Below are 14,834 nucleotides of genomic sequence, written 5' to 3' on the forward strand. Positions count from 1 at the left end.
TTATTTTTTTTTTTTTTTTTTGGAGAGGGGGAGGGGCAGAGGAAGGGGGAGACAAAGAATCTTCAGCAGGCTCCACACCCAGCACTGAGCCCAATGCAAGGCTCAATCTCACAACTCTGAAATCACAACCTGAGTGGAAATCCAAAGTTGGACATTTAACCAACTGAGCCACCCAGGTGCCCCCAAACTTCCACTTATAAAATAGATACATCATAAGTCATGGAGATGAAAAGTACAGCACAGGGAATATAGTCAATAATATTAATAACAGGGGCGCCTGGGTGGCTCAGCCATTAAGTGTCTGCCTTCAGCTCAGGTCATGATCCCAAAGTCCTGGGATCGAGCCCCGCATAGGACTCCCTGCTCAACGGGAAGCCTGCTTCTCCCTTTCACACTCCCCTCGCTTGTGTTCAATCTCTCACTGTCTCTGAATCTTTAAAAATAATAATAATATTATTAATAACAGTGTATGGTGACAGTGACTATAATCACCAAAATGAACATTAATTAACATATAGAATTGTGAAATCAATACATTGTTCACCTGAAACTAATATAATATTGTATGTTAATTATACACTTCAATAAAAAAATTATATGATAAAATTAAATAATCTAGAGTAAAAAGACTACCAACTGTAATTCCAATGATGAGACATCTGGAAAAGGCCAAACTATATAGGCAGTAAAAATTTCAGTGGTTACCAAGAGTCTGAAAAGGAGAGTGGAACACAGGAGATTTTTATGTAAAACTACATAACTTTATGCATTTGTCAAAATCCACATAACTTTACATATTTATTGAATGCAAATTTTATTTTATTTTTTTATTTTGATTTTTTTAAATTTTATTTATTTATTCATGAGAGACAGAGAGAGAGAGGCAGAGGGAGAAGTAGGCTCCCCACAAAGTAGGGAGCCTGATATGGGACTCGATCCCAGGACCCTGGGATCATGACCTGAGCCAAAGGCAGATGCTTAACCAACTGAGCCACCCACGCAAATTTTAAAAATTTAGGAGGTCAGGCGGTCCATGAAAGAATGAAGACTGTGACAAGAGAATCTAACTGTATTACAAGCGTTGGAAACAACCACACTAGGGGTGGGCAAGGATGACCTCAATAACTTTGGCAATGGAATCGATAGGAGTAAAGTCAAAAGAAACTGCACATAAGCACTGTATTCTAGTTGATGAAGTTGTTTCCCATGGAGGTTTGAGTTTACAACTCTGATACTGCTACATGTGTTAACTGGAATTGAATAATTATGTAAATGTACTGAGCAGATGATGGCAACCAGATTTCTCTCTGTTGGAGTGGTCATTAAAGATATCAAGGGGCTAGAATGATGCAATGTAATCGATGAAAGTTTTAGACATCAGTAAAAACTGATGTGTACCTTACTATAGATATACATAATTACATGTACAAATATTTATCAATATATGTACATACATAGGTTAGTATGCACATACACATTTTCTTATTCTGTGAACTGAGAGGGCCTAAAAGAAATAACACTTCAGTAGCAATGAGCATACCTAGTATCCAAATCTTGGTTTCTAATACCATTCTTTAATAACAGCAGCCATTGCTCCACAGAGAAATAGCTGATTCTAAGACTGAGACAGGAAATATACAATATAAGCCCAGAGAATATTACAGTTCCAGAAAGTAAGGAAGTGCTCAAAAACAAAGCACAGCAACACATTGATGGGGGCAAGTCAAAGGACCACAGGAACCAACTGAAAGCACTCCCAGTGGCAAAGGTAGAACAATTTGAGCAACAAAATAAATATAGTATTGGACTGCAACCCAAAGTATAAGATAAATATCCATGAGTACATACTGATATAGACAGATGATTAAATAAATAAATAGGATAGGAGAAACAAACATCACATACACAAGAATTTCCAAAAAATTACATAGAAACTTGTTTTGAACTGAACTGTGTTCCCCAAAAATTATGTGTTGAGGTTATAATCCTCAATGTGACTACAGTTGTAGACTTTAAGGAAAAACTAAACATTAAATGAGGTTATAAAAAAAAAAAGTAGGGCCTTAATCCAATAGGACTTGGGTTCTTTTTTTTTAAGATTTTATTTATTTATTTGACAGAGAGAGAGAGAGAGCACAAGCAGAGGAAGCAGCAGGTGGAGGGACAGGGAGAAGCAGACTCCCTGCAGAGCAGGGAGCCCGATGCAAGGCTTGATCCTAGGACCCCAGGATCATGACCCGACCTGAAGGCAGACGCTTAACCAACTGAGCCACCCAGGCACCCCAAGATTTGTGTTCTTATAAGAAGAAGAAGAGACACCAGAAAGCTCTCTCTCCCTCCCCATTCACACACAGAATTGGCTACGTGAGGACACAGCAAAAAGGTGGCTGTCTACAAGCCAAGAAGAAAGGCCTCACCAGAAACCAACTCTTGTGTCATCTGGGACTTCTGGCCTCCACTACTGTGAGAAAATAAATTTGTTGTTTAGACCACCCAGTCTGTGATATTTTGCTAAGGCAGCCGAGTAGGCTAATACGGATTTTGGTACCAAAGTGGGGTGTAACAAATTCCTAAAAATGTGAAAGTGGCTTCAAACCAGAAGATGGGTAGAGGCTAAAAGAGTTTTAAGGTGCCTGCTAGTAAAAGCCTAGGTTGCCTTGAAAGGGCTGCTGGTAGAAATATGGATGTTAAAGGTAATTCTGGTGAAGACTCAGAAAGAAAAGAGAGCCTGAGAGAAAGCTCCTATCATCTCAAAGACCATACATATCCTATAATAAACAGAATGTTGGTAGAAATATGAACATTAAAGATGCTTCTGGTAAGGTCTCAGATGGAAATGAGAAGTATGTTATTGGAAACTGGAGGAAAGGCAGTTCTTGTTACAAAATAGCAAAGAATTTGGTGAATTGTGTTTTAATGTTGGGTGAAAGAACCCTAAGTGACAGCCTTGGATATTTAGCAGAGAAGATTTCTAAGCCAAGTGTTAGAGCTGTGGCCTGACTTCTCTTTACTGCTTATAGTGAAATGCAGGAGGAAAGAGATACATTGAAGAAAGTGTTAAACAAAAAGGAACCAGAATTTGAAGATCTGCAAAATTCTCAGCCTATACATACTATAAAAACTGAGAAAGTGTATTTTGGAGAGAAGAGCAAGGATGTGGCTGGACAATCATTCCATAAAGAGATTACCCAGGGATTTAAATAGCCAGTTTCACAATAAAGACTATTTCTTTGTACAGATAAAGATATGCATGTAAGAATTTTAGGTCTTATGTACTGCTACACTTAAAGCTTAAAATGACCATGAGACTCAACTTCCTAATATGATCTACCTGTAAATCTTTTTGGAAATATTGACTTGGTATCTTTATACAATATAGTCAACCACTGAATTATAGTAGGCACATTAATTCTTACCTTCCTCGGTCAAATTTTCTTTCATACATTCCAATGCTGTGTGAGTGAGTTCTTTTGTAGCCTTTTTTTCTTTAAGAAGCTGAGAATATTTTTGAAAAAAAACTGAGGAAAAAAAAAAAGACCATTCATTTTCCCGGTAGTGTTTGACTTTTTATTGTTACTTTCTTAGATTCTATTTTATAGCAACAAAATCTACAAACACCCAATTGTTTGACAACGATCCTGACCACAGAAAAGATTTCTCATCACCCCACATTCAATGTAATCCTAATTCTACTGATTCTGAAACCATAGATTTCTCCAGGAATAGCTGAAAGATCAGTAGTTGAAAGAGGACATGATAGGTCCATTAGAATGACTGCAAAGGGATTTATCCATATTTTCCTTCCATACCAAATGCAAAGGCTAAGCCTTGGAGGTGGGAGAGGAGAGGGAAAACAAACACTTCTGAGGATGTATACAGCATAGGTCTTTGTGGGGGAAATGAGCTAATTCTGAAGAGTTCTGGGTTACCAAGAGAATAAGAATTTTTTTTAATCCAACATTAATCAGGAGGAGTGGGCATTATTTTCTTCATCTTCTCTCCTTTATCTACTCTCAACTGGATCTTATTCCTCAGCACACCAATATATTCAAGTATCTCACAACTTAAAAATAACTTACCTCTCCCTCTAGAAGACGAATTCTCTTTCTTTCCTCCTTATCTCCCATTTGCTCCTTGACCCACCAGTTTCACTACTTCTTATGCCTTTTTTATTATGTTATGTTAGTCACCATACAGTACATCACTAGTTCTTGATACAGTGTGCCATGGTTCATTGTTTGTGTATAACACCCAGTGATCCATGCAACACAAGCCCTTCTTAATACCCATTACCGGGCTAGCCCATCCCCTCATCCCCCTCCCCTCTAAAACCCTCAGTTTGTTTCCTGGAGTCCGTGGTCTCTCAAGGTTTGTGTCCCCCTGTTCTTATGCCTTTTAAAAATCTGATAAATTCTTAAAGCCAAAGATATGAGGAAATCCACTCACTCGCCAAATTGGCTTTTAGATCTTACAGTCTTGGGCAGGACAGACATAAGTAAGGTGAAATTTCAATGGGTAACTCTTCCTAGAATGTTTCTTCCCATCTCCTTTTGTCTACCTGCTCATCTCAAAACATGTGTCTGTGCAAAACCCCCCGGCCTTATAAACACCAATAGGCAAATATAGCTTTGTCCTCACACAACTGTCTAGGGTAGAAATGGTGCCCAATAGATGTCCCTCTACAACACAAACACATGTACACGCATATATTCTTCAATGTCTCTAGAGTGGATTCCATTATTTTTATAAACTAAATTCAAATAAATAACAAAACTCCTAACAGATTCCCATTAATTGTGTCCCCCCTCCATCCCCAAAAAAGACTTCTTTTCCAGATTTCTGGATATACCCATTATTAAATGTCAGTATCTAATGGATGTCATCTCTTTATGTAAGGCAGACATTCCTCATAGATTCAAATGGATACTTACTGATAAAAGCGATAAAAAATGAGATTGTCAATAGCAGCAGAAGTACCAGGAATACGGCAAAAAGTAACTTGGGAAAACTGGGGTTACTTTTGTGTGGGTTGGTCTTCTCTTTGGGAGCTGAAGGAGAAATCAAATGAGTTCATCAGTAATAAATTCTGACTTTTACTTCCTTTCTCCTTCTCTTCCTCTTTCCCTTTTCTTGGATGACACAGTATTGCCAACCATACGACATCTTAAATAATATGAAAATAGGAAAAAAATACTAATGTTCCTTATAGGAACTTCAGAAAATACATGAAAGCACAGTATTCATTGAGGACAACTGTTGTTAATGTTTTGGTATATATCCTTCCAATAATTTTTAAAGTGTATATACATACATACATACATACATACACATTTTCCCACATGATCGACATACCATATATACTGGTTTCTGACCCACTATTATACACTATACCACGAACATTTTTCATACAACCATATTTTCTTCTTTAACATTACTGTGGTGGCATAGTATTTCATTATATATGTAAATAATCTTCCAGATTGTTCCCAACTTTAACTACTTTAAATAATGCCATAGCACATAAATCTTTATTATAGTCATTCCCTCATCACATTCTTAAAATACGGTCAGATCTTTTTAGTCACTATTTCATGGTAAAGATTTATTTTCTCGATGGCTAGTATCAAAAAGACAAGAAATAAGTGTTGGTAAGGACTTGAAGAAAAGGGAACCCTCACGCACCGTTAGTGGGGATGTAAACTGGAGCAGCCGCTGTGGAAACCAGTATAGAGGTTCCTCAAAAAATTAAAAATAGAAATATCATATGATCTATTAACTTCACTACTGGATATTTACCCAAAGAAAACAAAGACACTAAGTCAAAAAGATATATGCACCCCTTTGTTCACTGCAGCATTATTTACAGTAACTAAGATAGGAAGTAACCTAAGTGTCCATCCATCCATGCATGGATAAAGAAAATGTGATATTTATATACAATAGAATATTATTCCAACATAAAAAAAGAAGAAACTCTTGCCACTTATGATAACACGGATGAGCCTTGAGGACATTATGCTAAGTGAAGTAAGTCAGACAGAGAAAACAAATACCATCTGATCTCACTAATCTGTGGAATCCAAAAAACAAAACAAAGCAAAACTCACAGATACAGAGAATAGACTGGTGGTTGCCAGAGGTGGGGGTGAAGGGGATTAAGAGGTACAAACTTCCAGCTATAAAATAGAGAAGTTGTGGTTGTTATGTACAGCATGTTAACTATAGTTAATGCTATAGATTTTTACAGTAGTATTAACTATTAAATATTATTACATACCTGAAAGTTGCTAAGAGATTAAACCTTAAAAGGTCTCATCACAAGAAAAAAAATTGTGTCACTATTTATGGTGATGAGTGTTAACTAGACTTACTGTGGTGATCATTTCACAAATATATGCAAAAATCAAATCATTACACTGTACACCTGAAACTAACACAGTAGTCCCCTCCCTTACCCACAGTTTCGCTTTACACGATTTCAGTTACCTGTGGTCAACTGTGGTCTGGAGGCAGATGATCCTAACACTAGGTAGGTCACAATGCCTATGTCATTCACCTCACACCATCTCATCACATAATAATTTTATTATCTCACATTATCACAAAAAAAAGAAAGGTGAATATAGCTCAATATTTTGAGGGACCATATTCACATAACTTTTATTATAGTATATTGTTATAATTGTTCTGTTTTATTATTAGTTATTGCTGTTAATCTCTTACTGTGCCTAATTTAAATTAAACTTTTATCAAAGGTATCTATGCACAGGAAAAAAACACAGTATATGGGTTTAGTACTATCCACTGTTCAGGCATTCACTAGGGATCTTGGACCATATTTCCCACAGATAAGGGGGACTACTATATAATGTTATTTGTCAATCATACCTCCATAAAAAAATAAAAAGAATTGTTTTCTGAAAGTTACGAGGTACTGACAAGTGGGGTATGCAATAGATTTTCTGAATGCAGGGCAATTTCCCTTGTAATGTAAGAGACTCTCTGTCTTTCATCCGCAATGGCCTTTGGTTCCACATTAGTCCAGTACTAACAAACACACCCACAACACTCTCCACTCAAACTCTTCCCCTCTAACTGAGCCTGCTAATTCAACAGCCCCTGCATGTGGGCTGATGGTGCATCTCACTCAGCCTTAGAGATCCCAGGAGAACAACTTCTCAGCATAATTAGCACTCTCCTTAGCTCAGGACTATAGTGGATTTGTCACACCTCAATTTTGTTAGAGTATAACTGTACTTAATGTGTATCTTCAGGCAACTTAATCTACTGAGAATCTGATGTGTCCCAACCGCGGCCAGAGAATCAGCAACTAACATTACCTAGGCTTCATTTATAGTATTCTCTCTTCATCCTTCATCTCATCATAAACTCTGACCACCAGAAAAATGCTTCTTACCTGCAGGAGGCCATGATTTGGTGCCTGAGGACTTGGATTCATCTTTGAAACTCAATTCAGCGTAAGTGGTCTCTGAAGTCATATTAAGAAATCTGCTCTGTTAAAAAAATCCTTTTCACCTCTTCCTTAAAACATCTTAAAATGAAACCCGAACATGGTTGTGACTTGTCATACTTCCTCTCACGAACAGTAGCCCCAGATAGGCAAATAACCTTAAGAGGAATCTCAATAAAATGAAAAACCTCAGAGAGAGGCCCAATCCCCAGGACCAACACAGTAAGAATCATAGCATTTAAACATATGTCAGCAAATGTAATAAAAGAAGGAACTTAGGAACTCAAAGGGTAGATTTTAAAAAAAGGGCGGGGGGTAAAGAAACGGAAACTAAGCAATTTGAGAAATCTTTCCTGAGACTTGTATTATCTGAACTCACCAGCAAGAACAAAATTCAAGTATTTGTGTACCTGTATATTTACGTAAACATAATTATTTCTACACCAACCTGGGCATATACTCATTCATGCTGTATTGTCCTCACCATTTGTAGCTGATCAGGCAACTTTTTGGGACCACATTCTGAGAGGGTCATTGTCAAAGAACTCCCACATTAGCCTCTCCACTTTCAAGAGTCAGTATCTTCTAAAGGAGTAGGGAAGTCAGAGCTTAGATCCTATGTCTTCTGAAGCTGCTCCCCAGTGCTGTTTTTCCCTGTTCTTAACTAACTCCCTCATGGATCTCCATTCATTTTGCTACAGTCACTTCCAGCAGCTCCTGAAAGCAGCTCTCGCTGCTGGATGTTAATGGAGTAGGCCAGCCTTTACACCACCTGTCTCTATCCCTTCAATCCCCATAACAACACAGCAAGACAAGGCAGGTCAATGTGACTATTTTTTACCAAGTTGGGATAATTTAATAGAATCACAAATTATGAGATAACTCAGTGACAAATATTTGACTTTCTCTAAAGGACAAGAGGAAAACACTCCAAAAATTGAATCTTTCATATAGAATCTTCCCAGACAATGCTCTTAGCTCACACCCTAGATTCAGCTCTCCCCAAATGATCCTCCTTTTAATCTCCTCCACCAAATTCCTCCATCGCCTGCATAACACACACACGCTTACCTCATTTATTTCTATATCAAGATACGCTGAAAACCATGTGTTATGGGGCGCCTGGGTGGCGCAGTCGTTAAGCGTCTGCCATTGGCTCAGGGCGTGATCCCAGCGTTCTGGGATCAAGCCCCACATCAGGCTCCTCCGCTATGAGCCTGCTTCTTCCTCTCCCACTCCCCCTGCTTGTGTTCCCTCTCTCACTGGCTGTCTCTGTCAAATAAGTAAATAAAATCTTTAAAAAAAAAAAAAACAAACCATGTGTTTATACTAATAACCTCTAATTCCAATCCAACACCAAAGAGTTCATTCTAGTTTTCTCCTTTCCACATTTCTTTTTTTTTTTTTTTAAGATTTTATTTATTTACTTAACAGAGAGACAGCCAGCGAGAGAGGGTACACAAGCAGGGGGAGTGGGAGAGAAAGAAGCAGGCCCCCAGCAGAGGAGGGAGCCTGATGCAGGGCTCAATCCCAGTAAACCTGGGATCAGGCCCTGAGCCAAAGGCAGACACTTAACGACTGAGCCACCCAGGCACCCCTCCCTTCCACATTTCTAACTTCCTTCTGTTACAGTAAGAAACTTGCTTCTGTTGTCTTTAACTTCTTTTTTTTATTTGAGTAATCCCCTGAATTTAATCAATCTTCCATCTTTGTTATTCCCTGACAAAGATGCTCTTCTCTCCCTGATTGGGCTCTGACTTCCCAAGCCAGGCCACCATTATTGTTGGAGACTTTATCCTGCTTGGGTGTTCTTGCACAGAGCCAGCCAAACCCCATGGACATTGTCTTGCTCAGGTGTGACACCCTATGCTAGGCCACCCTCCACTGAAAACCCCTCCTTACTCTGCCTAGACTCTGATTCCTGATGCTGGCTCCCTAACCCTCACCTGGAATCCATCCTTATCCCACTCCTGTTCTAAAGCTCTACACAAGATCTCCCTGATGCGTGGAAGCTCTCCTTACCCTTCCTGGGCTTGGAGACCCACCCTGGGCTACTTTCCCACGTGGACAGCTTCCTTACCCTCTTCAGGCTCTAAAACCCTCACCAGGTCTACCCTCTGCATGGACACTTTCCTCACTCTGCCTGGACCATGAAACCCCACGCCAGGTCCCCCAACCCCCAGCAAGGATCATCCTGCTTAAGCTCCCTGCACCTGGCTACCCCACCACATAGATGTCCTCTTCACCTTGCAGACACTGGCACCCCAGACCAGGCTGCTTCTGATACCCTCCCTACACCAGGCTATTGCCATGTGGGGACTCTCTCCTCAGTATGCACAGAGTCTGGCTCCCCATGCCGGAAATACTTTCCCACCCCTGCAGAGATGTTCTCCTGACTCTTTTGGACTCCAACACCACTCCCGAGCCAACCTCCTGAATATCACCCTTCTCACCCTGCCTGAGTTCTGACAACCTGCACCAGACTACTGTTGCTCTCCCATCCCACCGTACAACAGACACCTACCTTGTTCTGCTCTACATAAGATTTCATTTAGGACTGAACTGTTTGGTAAGGAAAAGAAAAGGAGTATGAAAAAAGGTAAGAGGGGGAAGTGCTGATTCTTGCAAATTTTCTAGCAAATAACTACTAGACCTAACAAGGACTTGCACACTTGCATGTGTGCACGCATACACCCTCCTCCCAAGAATAATCATTGATTATCAGAGCCTTAACAATCTAACTTTATAAAGAAAAGACAAAATATGTTCCTAAAGGTATCTCTCTTTCCCTGAAGTAAATTACATTATAACTGGATTACACTATATCACAAACAACCCCAAAATCTGAGTGGCTTACAACAACAAATATTTATGTCTCACTCACATTGCATGTGAGCTTATGGTCTGCATAAGGTTGATTGTAACTCTGCTTGGCTCTTCTCTTAGTATTTTCTCATTCTGGAACCTAGGTTCCTAGAGCAGCTCCTCATAAGCTGAAACATGTAGAAACATTCCAATCTTCTATTCAGATAAGGTGTATATTACATCCACTATGATCCCATTGGCCAATGGACGTCACCTGGACATGATATGAATAGGACAGGGAAGTACACTCTATCTACAGGGAGACATGTCAAGGGCAGCAAAACACCACAGACAATGTCGCTTAAATAACAATCTATTTTTCAGTTCTAGCAGCTGGGAAGTCTAAGACCAAGGTGCCAGCAGATTTAATATCTGGTGAGAAACCCCCTCCTAATTCATAGATGGCTATCCTCTCACTATGTCCTCACATGGCAGAAGTGGTGCGGGAGCTCCCTGAGGTCCCTTTTATAAGGACACTAATCCCATTCATGAGAGTTCTACCCTCATGACCTATCACCTCCAAAAGGCCCCAGCTCCTAATACCATCACATCAGGGATTAGGATTTCAACATACGAATTTTCAGGAGACACATTCAGTCTAGAGCACTCTTTAAATAATTTAACCAAGGGATCTCTAGAGCAGTGATCTCTAAAATGAGGCACAATACCCCAGGGCACAGAAATAAAATACTAGAACATCTATTAATAGGTATTTAAAATGTTGAGTAAAATAAGCTTTATTACTATCAAATGGGCTCAGTGTTGGTTGCATGTCATGTGCGGTACAGATCTATCATGAGGAGAGTGGAGGTTCCACAACTCTTAAGCTGATGGTATACCTTCACTTGTTCATTCACTCTCTGTATGTTGCATCGTATTGTAGTTTAAATATCTGTGTAATTAAGAATTTGGCTGGACTTTGTACCCAGTTCCTGGGAGGTATCCTCTAAATCCTTAGAATTTCCTGAGTAATATGAATGTGGGCCCTGATAGTTTATGCTAATGAAGTCACTCTTAGTGAGCCCCTAGTTTGTGCTAACAAGATAATTCAAGATAGGGACTGACCAAGCCAGAAAGACCAACCATGGGATTAGAGGGCTGGGGCTTTGAGTCATGAGATACCAGCCCAGACAGGGGAGGGATGGAGACAATTCAACCTTGTGGCAAATGACTTAATCAAGCATGCCTATGTAACAAACTCCAATAAAAACTCTGAGCACCAAAGCTCAGGTGAGCTCCGCTGGCTGGCAATACTATGCGTATTGTCATATATTAATGTGCCATCCACAGGAGCAACGAAAGCTTCATGTTTGGGACCCTCTCAGATCTCGCCCTATGAATCTCTCACTTTGGATAGCTCTGATTTTGTATCTTTTTGCTATAACAAAACTGAAAGTATGGCTGGCACTTGAGTCCAGTGAGTTGTTCTAGCAAATTATCAAACCTGAGGGAGTCATGGAAACCCCCAAATTTGTAAGAAGTTGATCAGAAGTAAGAGAAGCCCTTGGGGCACCCGGGTGCTCAGTCCTTAAGCATCTGCCTTCGGCTCAGGGCATGATCCTGGCGTTCTGGGATCGAGCCCCGCATTGGGCTCCTCTGCTGGGAGCCTGCTTCTTCCTCTCCCACTCCCCCTGCTTGTGGTTCCCTCTCTCGCTGGCTGACTCTCTGTCAAATAAATAAATAAAATCTTAAAAAAAAAAAAAAAAAAAAAAAAAAAGAGAAGCCCTGAAAACCTGAAGTGGCTGATATCTGAAATGAGGGCAGTCTTGCTAAGGACTATGACCTTAATCTGTGAAGTCTGGCCTAACTCCAGGCACTTGGTATCATAAATCATTACAATAGCTCAAAATGGTTAGTTTCATAAGATATTAAATATCTGTGATTTTTTAACAAGATGGGAAGTGACCATCTTGTTCACTTTGGCAAATTACTTAGAAGAATAGGGAAACTTACTTAATTATTGCTATGCTTAAAAAACGAAAAAAAGACAAGTGTTCTAATTTTGCTCACTTTTTCAGTGCTATGAAAAGCTTCCAGTGCTATGCTTTAGCAGATGTTAAGGCACACGAGTGTGTGCGTACACACACAATTAACCTGTGCTTTTAAGGTAAAGGTGATTTTTAACAGTAAGTGAGAAGACAACTATAAAAGAAACTGTTATGGAAAGAGCAGTTGGAAAACTGATGATCAGAAAAAAATATTTCCATCATGTTGTGATTTTCCTTTTGCCAAAAATTATATAAGGACATGGCGTATCCATCTTCCTTTTTGAAATCTTCAAAATGGATGGTTTTAGTGGGTTTTGAACTCATTTATTAATGAGTTTAAAATATAACACTCATAAATTTGTAAGAACAACTAGATTAGTATCATGAAAAGATATTTACTAGGTGGTTTTAACAAAAAAGATTTATAGAGAGAATTGAAAAGTGAGAATCATACTTGTTAAGTACAGCTAATGATACTCTTCCCATTTTAGCCATATGTCATTATGAGGTATGTTTTACAACTGATGGCTATTAAAAGCAAGAATTGAAGTAAACCAAACATTAATTAATCAGATACTCTGTTCTCCTAATAAGTAACATTAAATTTAAAATTGTCTTGGGGCGCCTGGGTGGCACATGGGGCACCTGGGTGGCACAGCGGTTAAGCGCCTGCCTTCGGCTCAGGGTGTGATCCCGGCGTTATGGGATCGAGCCCCACATCAGGCTCCTCCGCTATGAGCCTGCTTCTTCCTCTCCCACTCCCCCTGCTTGTGTTCCCTCTCTCGCTGGCTGTCTCTATCTCTGCCAAATAAATAAATAAAATCTTTAAATAAATAAACAAATAAATAAATAAATATNGTGTTCCCTCTCTCGCTGGCTGTCTCTATCTCTGCCAAATAAATAAATAAAATCTTTAAATAAATAAACAAACAAACAAATAAATAAATAAATATAATTGTCTTAAAATGTTATTTACTTTGCCTTTATCACATCCTTTTTATTATAATATACATAATAGACTTATTTGTGAGAATATCAGTTATCTGTGTGACCAACCATCTTAAATCTTAGTAGCATAACACTACAACCATTAATCTAGCTCAAATTCCTGAGTTTGGCAAATTGGGCTGGGCTCAACTGGATAGTTCTGGTTTGAGTCAGGTGCGGCTGATCTCAGCTCAGCCTGTTCATGTATCTATGGTCAGATACCAGACTGACAGGGACTTATCTAAGGTGGCCCCAAATGAGACAGTGTATATCTGCTCCATGTGGTCTCTCATCCTCCAGTAGACTAAGCAGGGTTCCAAGAGCAGCAAGAGAGCAAGTCCAATGCACACATATGTTTCAAACCCCTGCTTGCATCACATTATGTAGTCTTTTCATTGACCAAAGCATTTCATGGTCAAGCCCAGAGTCAGTGCACATGCTACAAGACAAATACTACAAGAAGGTGTGGACAAATTAGGGTTATTGCTATAGTCAGTCTCTCTCAGAGGGCTGAATAAATCTGGATCACAAGATGAAGGACCCATTCTCGTTGGGATTCCTCCTGGTTTGATGCTCACATAAGTGCTCTGGCTGAGACAGGGATGGTGATAGGGCCTGAGACCCATACCATCCTTTGTTGCAGGACAGCAAAGAAAGAGACTCAGAAATACCCCTTGATACATGGTACTAAGGACACTGAGATGGTCAACAAGAGGTGTCAGTGGGGTGGTCTGTGAGAGACACCTCAGTTAAATGCGAAGAAATACACCAAAAAGGGGTGGGATGCAATCAATGCATGGAGACTAGAGGGCCCTGTCTGAAGGGCCATCATAACCTGGAGCTGGGGCAAAGACAGTGCACACAAAAGGCACACAATTCATTTACCAACCACTTTTAAAAAAAATGGAAGCCCACAAAGTACGGCAGGCAAACAACACAGCATCAACAGCTCTACGTATGACCGGCAACTGATAGGCCCTGAAATTGGCTAGACTAGATAATCAATTATTGGATAAAGCACTGGTGTTCACTGAAAAGAACTAAGAAAACCTGAACTGACATATTTTTCTTCTTCCGATCCCACCTTTAAAAAATAGGATAAGTTAATATCAGTTTTTGGAAAAATAAAATTGTTGGTTTCCTATTGCAGGTTTATGATGCTTCCATCAAATCTACACAAAGAATAGTAATCAAGACTCCTCAGGCTTCTAAACATAATTCATAGGATACCATAGCCATATAACAGCAATCCTTGGACTGGTACCAGCCTATGAATTTCTTAGTACCAATCACTCTATAAAGACCATCTTCACCCTTGCCCTTCCTGGTAATGTTANTCAGTTTTTGGAAAAATAAAATTGTTGGTTTCCTATTGCAGGTTTATGATGCTTCCATCAAATCTACACAAAGAATAGTAATCAAGACTCCTCAGGCTTCTAAACATAATTCATAGGATACCATAGCCATATAACAGCAATCCTTGGACTGGTACCAGCCTATGAATTTCTTAGTACCAATCACTC

At 39.5% G+C, this 14,834-nt stretch overlaps 2 protein-coding genes across 10 annotated transcripts in view; both read right to left on the reverse strand.

Moving 5' to 3' along the window:
- The window catches only part of LOC100477434 (C-type lectin domain family 4 member A), a 31,683-nt gene extending 23,277 nt beyond the window's left edge, over positions 1 to 8,406 (reverse strand). For 7 of the 8 annotated variants that reach the window (XR_004621371.1, XR_004621370.1, XR_002144565.2 and 4 more), the window contains exons 1-4: positions 7,418 to 8,406; positions 5,683 to 5,736; positions 4,932 to 5,048; positions 3,417 to 3,518 (exon numbers count right to left, since the gene is read on the reverse strand). Coding sequence is in view for 2 of the 8 variants with exons in the window: in XM_011237140.3 (XP_011235442.1) it covers positions 3,417 to 3,518; positions 4,932 to 5,048; positions 5,683 to 5,736; positions 7,418 to 7,499 (355 nt within the window). In the remaining 6 variants the exon portion in view is untranslated. The remainder of the gene's footprint in view (positions 1 to 3,416; positions 3,519 to 4,931; positions 5,049 to 5,682; positions 5,737 to 7,417) is intronic. The other variant, XM_034645774.1, reaches the window with a different exon arrangement.
- NECAP1 (NECAP endocytosis associated 1) overlaps positions 4,932 to 14,834 on the reverse strand; it is a 35,993-nt gene continuing 26,090 nt past the window's right edge. For both annotated transcript variants that reach the window (XM_034645770.1, XM_034645768.1), the window contains exon 9: positions 4,932 to 5,048. The gene's annotated coding sequence lies outside the window, so the exon portion shown is untranslated. The remainder of the gene's footprint in view (positions 5,049 to 14,834) is intronic.

The sequence above is a fragment of the Ailuropoda melanoleuca genome, chromosome 16 (assembly GCF_002007445.2).
Source record: "Ailuropoda melanoleuca isolate Jingjing chromosome 16, ASM200744v2, whole genome shotgun sequence".
Taxonomy (NCBI): domain Eukaryota; kingdom Metazoa; phylum Chordata; class Mammalia; order Carnivora; family Ursidae; genus Ailuropoda; species Ailuropoda melanoleuca.